Source organism: Onthophagus taurus, chromosome 8 (genome assembly GCF_036711975.1).
Source record: "Onthophagus taurus isolate NC chromosome 8, IU_Otau_3.0, whole genome shotgun sequence".
Classification (NCBI taxonomy): domain Eukaryota; kingdom Metazoa; phylum Arthropoda; class Insecta; order Coleoptera; family Scarabaeidae; genus Onthophagus; species Onthophagus taurus.
The window spans coordinates 13,278,583-13,296,857 of NC_091973.1; the positions used below are offsets into that span (position 1 = coordinate 13,278,583).

The 18,275-nt window shown below is 37.0% G+C and overlaps 3 protein-coding genes and 1 long non-coding RNA gene across 4 annotated transcripts; all 4 read right to left on the minus strand.

The window, feature by feature from the left end:
- Window positions 1–43: 43 nt before the first annotated feature.
- Window positions 44–793, minus strand: LOC139431203 (uncharacterized). The gene has a single exon (XM_071198840.1). It carries the CDS (start codon window positions 791–793, stop codon window positions 44–46), a length of 750 nt encoding a protein of 249 aa, XP_071054941.1.
- Window positions 794–6,666: 5,873 nt separating this feature from the next.
- On the minus strand, window positions 6,667–7,986 carry LOC139431204 (uncharacterized). The gene has a single exon (XM_071198841.1). The coding sequence runs from the start codon at window positions 7,984–7,986 to the stop codon at window positions 6,667–6,669; it is 1,320 nt and encodes a 439-aa protein (XP_071054942.1).
- Window positions 7,987–11,954: 3,968 nt separating this feature from the next.
- LOC139431128 (uncharacterized) lies at window positions 11,955–12,433 on the minus strand. Its single transcript, XR_011641438.1, has 3 exons — window positions 12,363–12,433; window positions 12,068–12,301; window positions 11,955–11,986 (listed from the first exon to the last, which is right to left on the minus strand). It is a non-coding gene; the product is annotated as an uncharacterized lncRNA (long non-coding RNA).
- Window positions 12,434–13,323: 890 nt separating this feature from the next.
- LOC139431205 (putative uncharacterized protein DDB_G0282499) lies at window positions 13,324–16,171 on the minus strand. The gene is made up of 2 exons (XM_071198842.1): window positions 14,489–16,171; window positions 13,324–13,374 (listed from the first exon to the last, which is right to left on the minus strand). Exons 1-2 carry the CDS (start codon window positions 16,169–16,171, stop codon window positions 13,324–13,326), a joined length of 1,734 nt encoding a protein of 577 aa, XP_071054943.1.
- Between the last annotated feature and the right edge of the window lie 2,104 nt (window positions 16,172–18,275).

Consider the following 18,275-nt stretch of genomic DNA (forward strand, 5'->3'; position numbering starts at 1 on the left):
TGTGTTCTACTTAGAATTTGGTCTTGATTGAATTATCCAATTTTTATAGGAGTATATTAAATAACATAAAATCCCAAGACTCAACCGGGAATCCTAAAGTTTTTAAACCTTCAACGTTTTCAGAGAACGTATCAATTAACAGCCGATACGCCTTTGATGAACCTTCTTGTTTTATTGTGACACATTGAATTTCGTTGTAATATAATGTAGCTAAATGTCTCTTATTTTGGTATCTCTTTTTTAAGGTGTCGAAAGCAATGGAGTAGTTTGCATCAGTCATAGGCAACCCTTTGATAAGGTGTAAGGGTTCTTCGGATAATGACGTCACAAGGTACTGATATTTCGCAACGTCGGATAAAGTATCGTTATCGTGCACCAAGGATCGGTATAAATCGTAGAAACTCGGCCAAGATTTGTAATTTCCAGCAATAATGGGAATGGTGATTTTATTTAACTTCGGTGATACAACGGATTTGACAGGATCTTGCGTGTCAGGATTGGAAGAGGTGATTTTATGTAAAGTGGCTTTGGTACGAAAGTAAGCAACTTCAGCTTTACGACGTATGGCATCATGAGTATCGAAAGCTTCTTCTTCAATGAGACCAATTATTTGATTATGAAGAGTTTTAAATTCTGTGTAAGTGTCGTCAATTTCAGAAGCGCGTGCCATAAAAACCAATTTTAAATCTGCGGATTGGTCAATGGTATAAACAGCACCCGCCGTTTCAAGGAGGCTGTTTAGAAGACCGTTACGGCATAATGTTAATCTAGTAAGCTTATCAGGTACGGCCATAATAAATTTAAAGGAAAATAATAAATCAAAAAATTTTCGAATAAAAGATTTGTATAACAACCCAAAATCGTCGATTAATTGTTTTCTGGATGGTTGTAACTGGACGGGACCTGTGCACAAGAACACCGCGCACGTGGCAGAGAGTCATCCTGCAAAAATAATCAAGCCTTTTGAAAAAATGAGGATTGATATCGATGAACCATCGGTTTATCGAAGATTATTACTACACGGTGAAAAAGTTTATGTAGCCACAATTAAAATTTCTTCGGCGAATTTATGGTATTCTGTTTTTGGTTTACATGAGCAAACAGAATATTGTAACTATAAATACGATGTTTTTTTGAATCAAGCCGATGTGACTTTTTTTCGTTCTAATCAAACTTTGGATTATCAAGATTGGTGTACATTTATTGAATCTCAACCCATAGCGAAACATGTATCACGGGCTGTTTTTTCTAAGGATGAACCTATTTATATACATTTTTCGTGCATTCGCACATCTAATTAATAACATATCAACCGGACAGTCACCACACGAACTATACCATCACGGCCAGGATGAAGTTGTTCTATTCTAGCTAACAGCCATTTACATGTAGGGGTGTTATCCGATAATAATACCATGGACCCAATCTTCAACTCTGATTCTTTTGTCGAAGACCATTTCAATCTTTTTTGAAGTTCGGGTAAAACTTTTCTTGACCATCTGTTCCAAAACTTTGCTATCAGCAACTGTTGGTATTGGTAGCGGTCCAAACGATTCGCCGGAATATTAGCCACCGAAGGTTCTGGCAATGCTGTTAAAGGTTTGCCTATCAGGAAATGGCCAGGGGTTAAAGGAAGGTAATCGTTAGGATCGCTAGATAACGGAGATAGAGGTCTTGAATTCAAGACTGATTCGATTTGTGTCAAAACAGTGAGTAGAACACACTCTTCGTAATTTAAATGGCAATCGCCCAATATTTTATTCAAATGAATTTTGGTCGATTTTATGTTAGACTCCCTCCAGAATACCTTCAAAATGAGGCGAACTTGGTGATATAAAATTCCAATTAATACCCTCGTTAGCAAAGAAATGAGAAAGTTTATTTTGTACATCTTTCGCTTGTAAAGCTACATAAAGCTCTTTTATGGTTTTAGCAGCCGAAACAAAATTTGTAGCATTGTCGCTCAACATTTTAGTGGGCTTTCCCCGGGGTCTTGAAATGAATCTTTTAACTGCATTTATGAACGCTAATGTGGATAAATTGGTTACCACCTCTAGGTGTACTGCTTTTGTTACCATACAGATGAAAAGACATATATAGGCTTTAATTAATTTAGAATTTCTGGTGCAAAACAAAGAAAATTTTTGTCACGAAGGTGAAAGAGTAAGACAATTCGTTTAACCGAATTGTCACGATTTGAAAGTTATTGAATCTCTATTTTCTTTGTTAAAAAAAAAAAATTTTTTTGTTTTGCATTCCGTTCGAAAATCAAGTTTCTTTTGTTGGTTTTTTTTTTAAATACTTTGTTATTATTTAGTATTTTTGAATAGCTTAGCTATTCCAAGGCGGCCGGTGTGTTAAGGCCTTTATAATTGTTGTTATAATTTTTATTGTTATTCCGTTTAAATGATTTTCCTAATTTGAATTTATATTTTTTCACAATCACCAGTAATCGCAATAGCATGTTTACGGAAATTAATTAATATTGAAAATAAATCATTTTGAACAACGGGACCTAACATTTGGCAATCATTTATTGAAAGAGATGTTGTGGTTTTAGCGCTACCATCAAATACTACTCGTAACTTTGTTTTTTTTTTTTTTTTTTTTTTTTTTAATAGGCCCATCGACATCTAAGGTCATTAAGGCCATCGTAGTGATTAGACGTGGATCTCACTTGTAAGATCACTCTTAAATGTAACTGTGTACATGAACAGGTGAAGTGTAAAAGGACGGACAAACAAGTAAGTAAAAATAAAAACTATAATAAATTAGCAACAAGTGTAAAAGGACGGACAAACAGGTAAGTAAAATAAAACTATAATAAATAAGCAACAAGTGTAAAAGGACGGACAAACAGGTAAGTAAAATAAAACTATAATAAATAAGCAACAAGTGTAAATGGACGGACAAACAGGTAAGTAAATAAACAAACTCTATGATAAATAAATAAATAGTTAAAAATGTAAGTGGACGGACAAACACGAAGGTAAATAAAAAGAACTCTATAGTAAATAATTTAAAGGACACAACTAGACATATAGTTAATTAATTAATTAAATTTTACTGCGCAGTCCTGCCTCTTTTATAAATGACAACACCTTTTTTATGTTTTGCGAGGATATATTGAAGGGGGCCTCGATATTTATGTTTATGCGGTTCCTCAAGTTTGTAAAACGACGACAGTTTAAAATGATGTGTGTGACGGTCAAAAACTCGTCACAGTCGTCGCATCGAGGTTGCTCCTCTCCCTTTAGAAGGTGAGAGGAGGTCAGGGCCGTGTGTCCCAGACGGAGTCGGTGGTATATAACCTGGTCCTCCCGGGACAGAGAGATTGGAAATCTCCAGCCCTCCACTTCAGGCTTTACCGCTCGAAAACCCCGGTTGCCCGTATCGTCCCACTCCTGTTGCCACTTCCACATTATTCGTTGCTTAATGTGGCTCAAAACAAATTTTAGATCAGGAGCGGGTTGTGTCTCGGGATCGACCGTCGGGACCGTCGGGACGTTCCCGGCGTCCTCGATCCAGGGCTCCGGGCCTCCCGCCTCTACAGAAGTTACCACGGGCAGGGTCCAATCCATCTCGCGCTGTAATTCGGCTAATCGCACGGCACACGGTCGGGTGACAGTCGGCCTGCGCTCGTACGGCAGCCCTACCTCAAAGATACACCCGTGAACCGGGTGGTGCGGCCGCGCGCTTATTTTCGAGGCATACGACAATAGCGCCTTTTCTCTCCTTTTCCACAGGGACGGCACGCCACACTCGCAGTATAAGCTGCTTGTGGGGGTTGTGGGAAAGGCCCCGATGGCATATCTCAGTCCCAGGTTGTGGATAGTGTCTAGCTTTTTAAGCAGGGACTGTCTCGCCGACGCGTACGCCACCGCCCCGTAGTCCAGGATCGGCAGCACGAGGGCATGGTGCAGCCTCAGCAGGACAGACGAATCCGCACCCCACCGAGTATTGGACACCATGCGCACTGTGTTCAGCGCTTTCTTGCCGCGGGCCAAAAGGTCCTCCACGTGATGCGTCCACCGTAGTCCTCTGTCGAGGATGACGCCTAAGAACCGCATCGATGGTACGCACTCGATTCGCGAGTCGGACACTCGCAAGCTAGGGTCCGTATGTTCGCGGCGTAATCTGCAGAAATGTACGGATTTGGTTTTATCTCTGGAGATTTTAAAACCTCTATAACAGGCATTTTCGTTTATTTTGTTGATCGCCGTTTGTAGCGTACGCTCCATTACCGCCATGTCACTCCCGCTGTAAAAAATGGCCAAGTCATCGACGTATAGGCACCTGCCGACGTCGGCATCCAGACCGGATGTGATGGAGTTCATGGCTACCAGGAACAACGTCACGCTCAGGGTGGAGCCTTGCGGTATACCGTTTTCTAAAGTTTTCAGTTCCGACAGACTGTTGCCTACCCGAACTCTGAAGTTTCGGTTTTCGAGGAAAGACGATACGGCCACGGGGAGTTTTCCCCGAAAACCCCAAGCGTGGAGTTGCTCGAGGATGCCGTATCGCCAGGTCATATCGTAGGCTTTTTCGATGTCGAAGAAAACGGCAACCAGATGCTCTCTCTTGAAGAAAGCGTCCTGAACGGCGCGCTCCAGGAGGACCAAGTTGTCGGTGGTAGAGCGACCCTGCCTGAAACCAAATTGATGGTCGGCGAGGAGTCGCTTACTTTCCAGCACCCACACGAATCTGGAATTCACCATTTTTTCGAACAACTTACTAAGACAACAGATAAGACTGATCGGTCTGTAGCTGTTCACCGACGTCGGATCTTTGCCCTGTTTCAAGATTGGTACGATCAACGAAGTCTTCCAGGACGGTGGAAAGGTACCGGAAGACCATACGTTATTGTATAGGTCCAGTAACAGTTCCAGCCAGTCCTCGGGAAGGTGTTTGACGAATTCGTACCGAATCCCATCTTGGCCGGCCGCAGATGGTTTTGCCGTCTTCAGAGACTCACACAGCTCTTTCATCGTGAAGGGTGAGTTATACGATATCTCACCCTCACTCCAGAAATTTAGAGGGGTTGATTCTCGAGTTCTTTTATTTCGCCGGAAATCGCCATCGTAGTTGGACGAGGAGCTCGTCCGCTCGAAATGTCGGCCCAGGGCCTCGGCGATGTCCTCTCTGTAGGTCAGAGAGTTGTCATCGTCCAGAATTTCTGATATGGGGCCGTAGTATCCGGCCCCCTTGATGGCTCCGATCTTTCTCCACACCTCGACGGGGGAGGTTTTGCCGGTCAGGGAAGAGACGAAGTTTTTCCAACTATTTCGTTTGGCCGCGAGCATAAGACGTCTCGCTTTGGCCCTCGCTTTTTTGAATTCTATCAGACGCTCAGGCGTGGATAGATTCTTAAAGCGATTGTATGCGGCTTTCTTTGCTTTAACGGCTGTTTCGATTTCGGGGTTCCACCAGGGAACGGAGCCCGTCCTCACACGTCCGCTACTGCGCGGTATCGATTCCTCTGCGGCGTTTTGAATGGCACGCGTAAAAGCGGCCACGTCGTGTTCCACGTCACCGTTGAAGGTCGGTTTCCGGAGCCGGAGCGCGAATCGCGTCCAGTCCGCCTTCTCGAGAATCCACTTTCTCGGTGTTTCGTGGTTTTCGGTTTGACCAGGAATCGATACTATTATGGGGACGTGGTCGCTAAAGGATAGATGCTCCGCCGTGCTCCAGAATAATCTTGGAGCTATCGACGGAGAAGCGATGGACAAATCGACAGCCGTTAAAGCGCCCGACCTGGCAGCCAGGTGTGTGGGATCGCCGGTATTCAACAGAACAAGTCCCTCGTCCTCCAGGAGTGTTTCGATACTGCTCCCCTGGGCGTCTCGGCGGTTGCAGCCCCACATGGGACTGTGGGCGTTGAAATCGCCCAGAAGCAAAAAGGGACGGGGAAGCTGAGCTATAAGGCTACGTAAGTCGTTTAAAGTCCATTCAGGATTTGGCAAGTAAATACAACAAACCGTGACCCGAAATGGACTCCGCAGACGGACCGCAACGACCTGTAGGTTGCTGGTGACGGCAACCGGGATCGCCACGTGCGGTCTCTTGACTAGTAGCGCCACCCCCCCTTTCGCCCGTAGGTTACGGGGGCAGTCGACGCGGAAAGTTTCGTAGCGTTTAAGATTATAGCTCTGTTCCGGTGCTAAGTGAGTCTCTTGAAGACAAACACACAAAGGGTCATACTGGTTCATTAGGGACTTTAGTTCGCAATAATGTCGAACCAATCCGTTACAGTTCCACTGAATGATGTTGGTTGTGGATTTATCGAATTTTAAAGGATTTAATTTTATTTTGAACCAGCTGACTGAGACGTATAAACAAATAAATAACAAACAAGTGTAAATAAACTATAAGAATAAATAAATAAATAAATAAGTGTATAAATAAAACTATACAAATAAATAGATAAAATAAAATAAAATGTAAAAAGACGGAAAAAACAGGAAAATAAATAATGCTCTATAATAAATAAATAAAATAAAAGTGTAAACGGACGGACAAACAGGTATGTAAATAAAAGCTCTATGAAAAATAAATAAAATAAATGTGTAAACGGACGGACAAACATGTAGATAAATAAATGTTCTATAATAAATAAATAAAAGACAAAAACAGACATTTATGTAAATAATATCTATATTAAAACAATCAACTTTCCTTTGCAGGAGAAGCTGACGGGGGACCCCCTACGGACGATCGGCGCGACGGCGTCGGTGACGCTTTCATCGCCATAGATCCGCCTGGGGGTTGTCTAGGCGGTGGCTGTGTGCCGCCACCTGCGGTTGCGTTAGGGGGCGTCGTAACGTTACGAGGCCTTCCCTTCTGCCATCCCTTCTTCTTTTTGCGATTATTGTCGGTAGAAGTTTCCGACAAATCGTCAGTCGAAGAGCTTAACGCTCCTTCACGTTTCCTCTTTTCAGACTCCGTATGGGAGAACTGACTTGAGGTTTCCACGTTGTCGGTGAGATCCACCGGCAGGGGAATTTTGAACACCCCTAGATTTCCGGAAGTGCTGGTCGAGGGTTGAACCTTCGCCTTTACTTCCGATTTAATTAGCGGCTTGATGGCGGCTACAATCGCGGGTATTAGGTCTTTAATCAGACTATCATACTTGGGCATAGAAGCGGTTGCAGACGAATACGACACTCCCTGAGTGGGCGTGCGTACCGGCGTTTGTTGGAGTTTTCGTTTTGCCTCAACGTACGATAATTTATCCTTCGTCCTTATTTCTTGTATCGCCGCTTCTTTTTTGAAGACGGGGCAGGATCTGGACCGAGCTGAATGCGGTCCACCGCAATTAACACAAACGAGGGGATCCTCGCAAGGTCGTCCCTCGTGGATAGCTTTCCCGCATACACAAATTTGTAAGGCCTCACATCGAAGGGATGTGTGACCATATCGTTGACACTTAAAGCATCTCATTGGAGCCGGTATGTATAGCCTGACATCCAATGAGTAATAAGCGGCCTTGACTTTTTTCGGCAAAATAGGGCTATTAAACGTCAGTATATGATTGGGGGTGTCGCTGAGAACACCCTCTCTTTTAGATTTGATTCTCCTCACCTCTATTACTCCTTGTGACCTCAGTTCCATCTGGATTTCTTCCACGGAGCAATTCAACAAATCAGGACAGTAAACAATGCCTTTCGAGGTATTCAAGGCTCTATGAGGGTTAACCTCCACATCAATATCTCCTATTCGCACGCTGGCCATGACTCTTTTGGCTTGTGCCGCAGACGCGGTTTCAAGCAACAAACCTTCTCTGGTTTTCTTAATAGATTTAAAATCTCCATACAAACCGTATAATTGTTTCTGTAGGATAAAGGGACTTAGTTTGTCAAAAGACAAGCCATTCAAAGCCTTGACGACAAGGAACCGGGGAGTGACCTCCTTTTCCGAGTTCGTCAAGTTGCCCGTTTTTTTAGAGGCGGGCGCCTCTTGAATGGGTTTTCTCGTAGGATTTTCCATTCTATTGGGTTCACCAGCGCTTCGTGTAGAAAGGAACGGGCTGAGGATGGTTGGGAACGGGTATACCCTCGGTTAAAGAAACCTACCCCAGTTCCCCGGGGCCCAACCCTCATTTTATCGATTCCGGATAAACACGGACGAATCGATACTCGTTCGGGGCAATGCGGATTCCGACCTCCGCATCCATTCTACACTACCTGATCAGGGCCCGAAGTGGCTGGCCTCTGACACGTACCCAGTCCCCCCTCGGCAGAGCAAGCTCACATCAGCCTCCTCCACCCCCGGCCGAGACACCGGAGGCTTCGTCAGCACTCCCAGGGTTTCCAAAATACGTGCCAATCACATAAAAACGAAAAGAAGACGAAGAACAAGAGACGTAACAAGCCGGTGCCGTGCCGGTCCTGGCAAAAAAACAGACTATAGAAGTCCGGCTGGTTGGTCCGCGTCGGGTTAACCCGATACTCGCCGAAGCGAGCGTTCCCCTATCCGCCACCTGGGGACGCGCCCGGTGGGGGTCCAGCTCCCCCGCGGGTCGTAACTTTGTTGTTAAGCTATTTGTTTTAACAATCTCGTGATGCGGCATTTGAAATCTTTACAGTCTATTTTTGACATATGGCCTAGAGCTTCATATTCTTTCATGAATGACGACTACATGTCCCTTATATCGGGTCGTCTCATCAACCTCTTTTCTAACAAAAAGAATCTGTTTATAGCTAAATCGTACCTACATTTTTTGCAAATTATCGTTTAGTAAATTATTTGCAAAACAACAATGCGTTAAAGAAGCGGATTCCGAATTATAAGGGAAATTCTGCCATTCACCCGAAAGTACATAACCCAGCTTAGTTTTTTGCAATAATAATGACTTGTTTGGTAAACGAATTTGTTCTACACATAACAAATCAAAGAAATGAGAGACTCCTATTAAAATATCTATATCTCCGGATATATTAAAATTAGAATCCGCTAATTTTGCATCGGGGGGAATATTTAAACATTCTTTATCAAAGGAAACTGTAGGAATCGCAGTCGTAATATTTTGTAACACTAAAAAGTTAATTTTGTTTGATAATTCGTACAATGAGAACGAATTGAAACGGTTGTGCGATTTGTAACATTAGTACAATTCGAACCTACACCTAAAATTGAGTATTTCACGGAATCGAAACTTAATTTCAGCAACTTAGCAAATTTTTCAGTTATTAAATTATTCATTGAACACGAGTCCAACAAACAATGTGCGATATGACTGTTACCGTCTGAATCAAAAACCAATACTTGAGCGGTTGAAAGTAATGTAATATTATGTTGTTTATTATTTTTAATACTACAAGCAAAACTAGGTGAAACATTTGAATTCGAAGTCGAAGGTCTATTTATTACTTCAGGTGTTACATTCAGTTCAACGTTTCTAGGTGTTCGCGGTGTGTATCAGGTGTTGTACATTTGGCAATCATTCATGAAAGAATATGAAACTCTAGGCCATATGTCAAAAATAGACTGTAAAGATTTCAAAAATTTCAATTTTTTGCCGCATCACGAGGTTGTTAAAACAAATAGATTAACAACAAAGTTACGACTAGTATTTGATGGTAGCGCTAAAACCACAACATCTCTTTCAATAAATGATTGCCAAATGTTAGGTCCCCTTGTTCAAAATGATTTATTTTCAATATTAATTAATTTTCGTAAACACGCTATTGCGATTACTGGTGATTGTGAAAAAATGTATCGACAAATTTTAATTAATCCATCACAGCGTAAATATCAATGCATCTTATGGAGAGAAAATCCATCTCATAATGTAAATTGTTTTAAACTAAACACGATTACGTACGGGTTGACTAGTTCTAGTTATCTAGCTACGAAGTGTCTACAAACACCTAGTGTTCAAAATAAAGATAAATTTCCTATTGCGGCTAGTAGCGTTTTAAATGATTTTTATATGGACGGCTGGATTTCAGGCGCTTCCGATTTAGAAAGTGCGTTACAATTAAAAAACATGCAAACAAACAACAAAAAATTGTCTCATTTGCTTTAGGAATAAAGCCAAGCTTTTGGAAACCCAAATGGGTGATTTGCCAGCTTTTAGGTTAAAACCATTTATGTGTAACGAATACAGGGGTCGATTACGCCGGGCCTATAGAAATTTACTGATTATATAAACAAATATTCTAAATTAGTTAATACGAAGTAATATTTATCAACTCGAAATTGTTATCGTAATTTTTCTTTGTTTATCAGAGATTCTTCTATTTTTAATTAGAACTTTATCATTAATATTGAATTCTATGTGTTTTCTGTTTTTCTTGTCTTGTTGTCTTTTTCGATACTCGGCTTTCTTTAGTAGTCTTCCTTTTATCAATGTTAACTTATTCTCCATTTGCATCCATCCATCGTCTTTCCATGGTCTTTTCATAGGATTTCCTGTCATTAAATTATAAGGACTTTCGTGATGGGAGGTATTAGGTGTATGATTTATAACTTGCTCTATCGTTCGAATTTTAGACATCCATATGTGATGATTTTCGGATAAAAGGATTCTAACGTATTTTATTACTTCTTTAATGATTCGTTCACTTGGATTACCTTGTGGGTGGCGAATGCTACTATAGATTGGTTTTATTCCTTTATTTTGTAAGTATTCTTTGTATCTTGAATTGTTAAAATATCATTTCCGGAAGTCCGAATTGATTAAAGAAATCAGTAAGGATATTTAAAGTAGTTTCTGTATCACTTCTTTTGGTTGGTATTAATTTTGTAAATTTAGTTAATACATCATATATGATAAAAATATTTTTAAAACCTTGACTATTTTTCGGGAGATTGCTTAGATAGTCTATAGCTATTATTTCTAATTTTTTAGTCGGGATTATATTTTTAAAATCACATAAGGTAATATAAAATTTCTGTTGAAACTACCTGTAAACTGAATTTTATAGATTGTTATTTATGAGCATGATAATATTCCATATTATAATGAAAAACCATTTGATTTTCAGTATATAATTCATTTATTTACAAAGAAAATTTTATTAATAATAAAACATTTTATTATATATATATTTTTTTTTTTTTTTGCGCAGAGGAGGGGAAAATGCCTTACGCACCCCGGCCTACTGATGGCGCCTATAGTTCGTGGGTCGGAAAAATCGTATTTCGGCCGGGAGTGTGGGACTACAATTAATTAGCACCTGCTACCCACTAAAAACTCTTCTCCCGGACCACCCGGTTTTCTGCGGAAGTCGTTATATCCAGGATTCAATTGCAAGAAAAAAAATATTGATGGTTAATATTAATTTTATTAAGGTTGTCTCAACTTACCGGCTTTGGAAGGGACTCTTCATCCCGCGGGATGAAGAGTTTTATCTTTTTCGTCTTGAGGACCACAGCCAGATATGCGCTTATTGTTTCTCACTTGGTTTTGTCGGTCAGCATTGAAAAAATTAAAAAGATTTCATCAAATATTAAGAACACTTTAATAATAAAAATTATACCTACTTAATAATGAATAAAATTTGTTATGTCAAAATTTAATAATGGGTGTATAACCCGTTATTATTTTGACATTCTTCTAATCGGGATGTCATTGAGCCGACCAATCGCTGACATAAATCCCCGCCACGAAGACTATCCCATTTCCGCATAACGTATTCTTCTAAAATAGCTCGGTCCCGAAATCGTTCGTCAAATTCCCACCCGCGTACCATATAACCCCACACCTCTTCAATGGGATTTAAATCGGGCGAGCGTGGAGGCCATTTTAATCGTTCTACGTTATTATTGTCTTGAAACCACTCCTCGACTAACCGAGCGGTATGAATGGGGCTGTTGTCTTGTACAAATGTTAGAACCTCCACCTCATCCTCAGGATATACTGCCCTCACACTTGGAATAAAAATTTCTTCCAAAACCCCAACATAATGCCGAGCAGTAAATGTTGGGGGCGAAACTTTAACTAACGCTCCAGGCCCGGCATCGCTGATCCAACCCCATACACCTGATAAACAGTTATTGTGGTAATTGTAGTAATTCGTCAGATATCATCATCATAGAGTAGTTACAAGGTTCTAGAGCTTACCAAGTGAGACTCGTTCACTGGTTGCCATCGTAACGACATTTTCGGCGTCATATCTCGTCCCACTACGACGCCAAACTCGCTGTTTCGAATTTTGGGATGACAAAAACGTCTTTTCATCCGAAAATATGACACCTCGCCAATCCCGGTTTATATTTTCTTCACAAAATCTCAATCTGTGCTGGGCATTCTGGGGTGACAGCTGAATTTTTTCTGCCGGTATTCTAGCCCGCAAACCTATAAAATTATTAAAATTGTTTAGTCATTCTGCTATTTTCTATGTATTACTTTAAAATACCATTCTCGTTTAAACGGTTTCGAATGGTTTGAAGGGAGCAGTCGACTATTAATTCCTGCCGGATAGCTCTTGATGGGTAAGTTGGGTGCATACGAGCATAATTGACAATTCGCTCATCTTCATCGGCAGTTGTTTTTCTTGGCACTACTCGTGTGCTCTTTAAACCCCTCTCGCCATTCAAAGCGCCTCGCCTTATCCATTTGTTTACTGTCCATCTCTACCAACAAAGCGAAAAATAGAACCACAAAGAATTTCATGTTTTCAAAAATAATTCAAGTAACCCTTTTGATTAATGTATTCCATTATTCTTGGCAAATCAAAATGATTATTATAGAGCTCCTTAAAATACACCCAAGTTTCATTTAAAATCGGGCAAATTTTACTGCAAATTCACACAGATTTTATTGCCTTCTAAAAACAAAATTGATGGGCAGATCAAAAGCACAAAATTATTTTATTAAAAGTTAAACTATTGTGTATTTACATTGTCAAAATAATTGTAATTGGTAGATGATAAAATCGGAATTAAGCTTACAATATAATCATAATATTCAAAATTATTCAATCTTACCGACAAATTCACTTGGTTGCAAATTTGATGAATGGGTATTCCGGCCTCGGCCAGAGCACATATTCGCAGTCTTTGCGCAAAACTACTTTCCGGTTGACCTAACACCTTCATCGTGAATACTTAACACTAAATTATCACTACCTTAATACTCTAATTTAACACTATCAAAAGCAAAAAAAAACAAGAAACCGCTACGAAAAATAACAATAAATTAATACTATCTTAATATAAAAATAACGCAGTCGTAAGACTATCAAAATCAAATATAAAGATGTCCAAACGAAACTTAAAAGAATAAATACCATCAAAAAATTAAAATTCTAGGTAATTGCGTTATCTCATTTTTTTATGACCATCGCAAACCCTTTGTAAAATCTTATCGCGCGACATTTAAAGAGACGGGGATGTTTCCCAGAATTGGATGGTAACAGCTGACAAACTCTAAACGAAAATTAAAATAAATATTTTGTTGTATTTTATTATGAATGATTTAATTAAGGAATTCCGTAAAATTTTGACAGATAATAATTTTCAATCAAAAGGAAACGTTACAATAATAATTACAATAAACTATTTTTAATACTTTTGTTTTAAATATTTATTATGATAATAAATAACATAAATAATAATAAATATATATATAATAAAATGTTTTATTATTAATAAAATTTTCTTTGTAAATAAATGAATTATATACTCAAAATCAAATGGTTTTTCATTATAATATGGAATATTATCATGCTCATAAATAACAATCTATAAAATTCAGTTTACAGGTAGTTTCAACAGAAATTTTATATTACCTTATGTGAATAAGGTAATAAATTTTTTAACATTACTAAAGTGTACAAAAAATAAAAAGTTTATTGTTTACCCATTTACGATGAAGGTGAGAAATTATTGTAAAATTTTAAGACTTATTACAAAAAAAATATATCAACTCAAGAAAAAAAAATTCGCAAAAGCCTTATGTCAAAAATACGCAAAAAAATGTGAAGAAACGGTGCGTAAACGCATTAATGGTCGTAAATGGCTTGAAATTATTGAGACTTTCTATAATATTAAACGGTTAAAATGCCATTTTAAATGAGATTAGAAAAAAAATATTACTAATGGAAATTAAGAGACGATTTTTACATCGAATTTTAACTAAATTCTTTAACTTTACGAAGATATACAGTACAGAAACGTATTTAAAATTAAGAAACAATTTTTTTCACTTATTAAAGTTCAATTATTTTATTTTACTGAATATATTTGACTATTTTATGAATTTTTAAAATCGACTACGTCATAACATTGGTACAGTTATTTGAATTGTAAAAACGAAATTGTTTATTTTTGTTCGAATCCAAGGCGCGCTCGACTTTAAGCTGGCATCGAGCGCCCGGCACTTCAGGGTTGAAGAGACGACAAGGCTAGAGCAAAGGTTCGAGAGAAAATGAGTACGCCCCTCCAGTCTTCGATTCTTCGGCCGTACTCGGCAAAGCGACCGTGCGGGGATTTGTTTTCTGTCCCTTACGCCATGTAGTAAATAAGGTTTGGCCGATAGTACATCAATAGTTTGTGGCATCTCAAACCCAGGTTTAATCCTTTTATTTAATTCTCTAGCATCCAAACATAATCGTAAACTATTTTCAGACTTTCTTACAATGACTATTGGGTTTATATAACACGAGGTTGATCTCTCAATGATCTGTTGTTCTATCATTTTTTCAATTTTATTATTAACTTGATCTCTATAATGGAAAGGTATAGGGTAATTCTTACATTTTAATGGTTCTTCATTATCAATTAAAATTTTATGTTGGTAATTTCTAGCGAATGTGATCTGATCGTTGAATGTAATAGAGTTTTGTAATAGAATTTCTTTTAATCTTTCTCGATACTCACTTTTCAAATCTAACAAATCTATCAGTCTATTTATTTTAATACTTTTATTTTTTTCGGTAATAACTTCTTCTGAGTTATCCCTGTCAAAATTATTTTTTATTAAATTATCTCTGTGATAATCATTCATGATATTATCATCAGAATCATAATTATTTTCAATTTTTTTATTTATACAATTAATTAATCCTTCTCTTTCACTATCTATTCTCTTTTCTTCTACTTTCTGTTGTTCTACCCCTTCAATAGTATTTTCTATTACAAAATTTTCATAGATGATTTCCTTTTCAAAATTTATTAATTCTTTATCAATTACTAATTTTTTATTCTCAAAATTCAGGATCATTTCATGCTTAACAATGTTATCTATGCCAATTAGACATTCAAAAGACATTCCTTCATATAAATAAAATTCCATTAAATAACCTTTCCCATTTATATCAACCGTTGTAAATATTTTCTTGTCAATTGTACCCATTTTCTTTTTATTTGCTGATAAAATTTCTATTTTCTTAATTTTCTCTATAATGTTATTTAAATTAGTTATCTTAGTTGCTACCGATGTATTTAAAAGTGAAATTTCTGCTGCAGTATCTAATATAGCTCTAATGGTTAAATTTTGAATCTTAATTTTTATAGTTGGTATAATATTATAAGTTGTTGGTAATTTCTCATTATAAAAATCTAAAAAATTATGTGGATTATCATAGAATTTTTTATTATTATTATGATTAATATTGAAGTAGTTTAGTGCTTTTATTATTATTTCTTGTGTTTCATCGAGGTTTTTTTTTTCCGTCTCCTCATAACTAATATCCTCGGAGGGTCTGTGAATTTCAGCTATAGTTGTCAATCGGGGTGAAAATGTATTGGATTTTCTATTCCAATCTCTTTCTTCATTAGTGGTGGTGATCATATTTAAGTATTTCTCGTATTCTCTTCTAGGTGGCGTAAATTTTAATGGGTTAGAATTATTATTTATCCATCTCTGAGGATATGAATTTGGGCCATTATTATTATTATGATTATATGGATTATGGAATCTTTCATTTCCGAATTTATTATTTCCTGACCGGTAATCTCGATTTTGGAAATGGTTGCGTTGGTTCGTATTGTTGCTATAATTTTTATTGAAGTTATCATGTTTGGGATAGTGATTATTATCCTGACCATTTTTAGGATGATTGTAAATATTATGTGTAACGTTATTGTAGTTTTTAGGTTTAGAATAGTTGTAGTCTCTGTAATATTGGTAGTTTTTATTGTTGTTATTATTATTATTAGGATTTAGTTTGGTTAAATTATTATAGGTGTCTAACCTTCGTAAGATTTCAATAAGTTCATTCATGTTTCTAACAGTTTGACACAATACAGAGTTGTTATCGGTTGTTCTGAAATGACTTAATAAGTACATTGCGATAGTATTTTCATCAAGTCCATCGATGTATTTGCATTTATTATAAAGTTTACAGGCATAATTTTCTCTACTACCACTATTATCTTTATACGTTCCCGCTAATAATTCGACTCTTAGTTGGTCTTATTGGCTTCGATTCCAAAATTGATTGATAAATTCTCGACTAAAATCTTGAAAAGTCGAACATTTCTCACTTACCATTTCGAACCATTCTAATGCTCTGTCATTGAGTGTAAGTCTTACTAGATTCATAACGGTTTTCTCATCTTGTAAATCTTGGGTAAGTTTCTGTATGTTTTGCAAGTAGGTCATGGGATGGATTTTATAATGATAACCGTTAAATTTTGGCCACATCTCAGGCTTTAAATATGGGATGGTGGATGGTGAATCTACGTTAATAACGTTATTTCTGGTTGTTTTAATTTCATTTACTAATTTTTTTACGTTTTCATAATCGTCATATTCTTTAATTTTTAAATGTTCTATATTTTCGGAATTTTGTTTATTTAACTCACAGTTACTAATGATTTCTTGATTCATTCTAGTTTGTTGTTCACTTACTTGTTTAAAATTATAGTTAGTTTGTTGTTTTACCTCTTGTATGTTGTGCATATTGTCTTTTATCTGTTCCGAATATCCATGTGTTTGTTGTTCTATAGTTGTAATTATTTGGGAATTATTTTCTTGACGTATGGTCTCAAGATTTTTGTTAACTTGTTGGGTTATTTTCCCATCTAATATTTCTGATATATCATCTAATTTTTTGTTGAGTTGTTTTTCCATTTCTTCCCGATGTTGTTTTAGTATTAGTTCATTTTCTTTTTTATAAATGTTGAAGCTTTCGATCATTAAGTTTCTATTTTCTTCATTCAATTTTCTGATATCTTCATTTCTTTTAATTTGGTTTTGTTCATCTCTCATTCTGATTTCTTCATTCATTTTTTTCATGATATCTTCATTCATTTTTTGTATTCTTTCATCTCTTGTAATCATGAATTCCATCATTTCCTTCATCGTTACTTGTCTTCCTTCAACCGTTTCTTTTTTATCACCACTGCTTGTAGTAGCTGTCGTGGTTGGTTGTATATTTAGGTCTGTGTTCTCTTCTTTTCTACTTTTAGAGACAGATCTTGATCTCGTCGTTCTTTCTGCCATTTTTTTTTAAATTGCCTTTTTTTTTGATAGTTTTTTTTTAAACCTGCCCCACGTATTGGGCGCCAAATTGTAATGTTTTTCCAAATGGACCGCAAATAGTCCCTCTTCTTTTGAAAAGAATTATTTTAATGAAAACAACATTACTGAATTTTATAATAATTTGTTTTTTTATTAAATTGAAAAAAAATTTAAATATTTAAACAGAATTGTCGAATTATCTCAGGGTTAAAGGCAGGTTCTGGTAATACTGTCAAGACAAACATGTGCACAACTTAAGGTGCAATCAAATTGATATGTTGTCGACAAAATAAACAAAATATACTGATTATATAAACAAATATTCTAAATTAGTTGATTCGAAGTAATATTTATCAACTCGGATATGTTATGGTCTTAAACAACTCGTCAAATATTAAATTAATTAGGAAATTGTAATCGTAATCTCAAAATTTATATTGAACTTATCAAGAACTTCTCGTATTGAAGGTAAGAAGAGTCTTTTTCTTTAAAAAATGTAACAACAAAAACAATAAATTATAAAAAAAAATAACTTAGCCAATTTGTTTCTATGGGAACCTTGGAGGTCAAACTCAGAATAATATTTTCTTCGTGACAGGAACAGTTGGATTCAGGATTGAGAACCAATTTTTCTCTTCTCTACTGATGATGGTTTCTACCAGAAACGGAACCAATTGCTTTACTTGATCAGGAGCGAATTTAATCGTTTCTTCGAAATTATTGAATAAGAACGGATATTTTTCTTTAATAGGAACAGGATGAATTGTTTTTTCAGAGTTGAACAGGAACGGATATATTTTTTTAAACTCGTTAACACGTTGATTTAATTAATTTTCAGCAGAGCAAAAAAAAAATATGTGCG

Excerpts from the sequence above, each read along its gene's own strand:
- LOC139431203 (XM_071198840.1), bottom strand. The coding sequence starts at position 793 with ATGGCCGTACCTGATAAGCTTACTAGATTAACATTATGCCGTAACGGT.
- LOC139431204 (XM_071198841.1), bottom strand. The coding sequence starts at position 7,986 with ATGGAAAATCCTACGAGAAAACCCATTCAAGAGGCGCCCGCCTCTAAA.
- LOC139431205 (XM_071198842.1), bottom strand. The coding sequence starts at position 16,171 with ATGAATGAACTTATTGAAATCTTACGAAGGTTAGACACCTATAATAAT. Across the intron at positions 13,375-14,488 it reads AGATGCCACAAACTATTGAT|AGTTTGTCAGCTGTTACCAT; the intron begins GTACTATCGGCC and ends ATTTTCGTTTAG.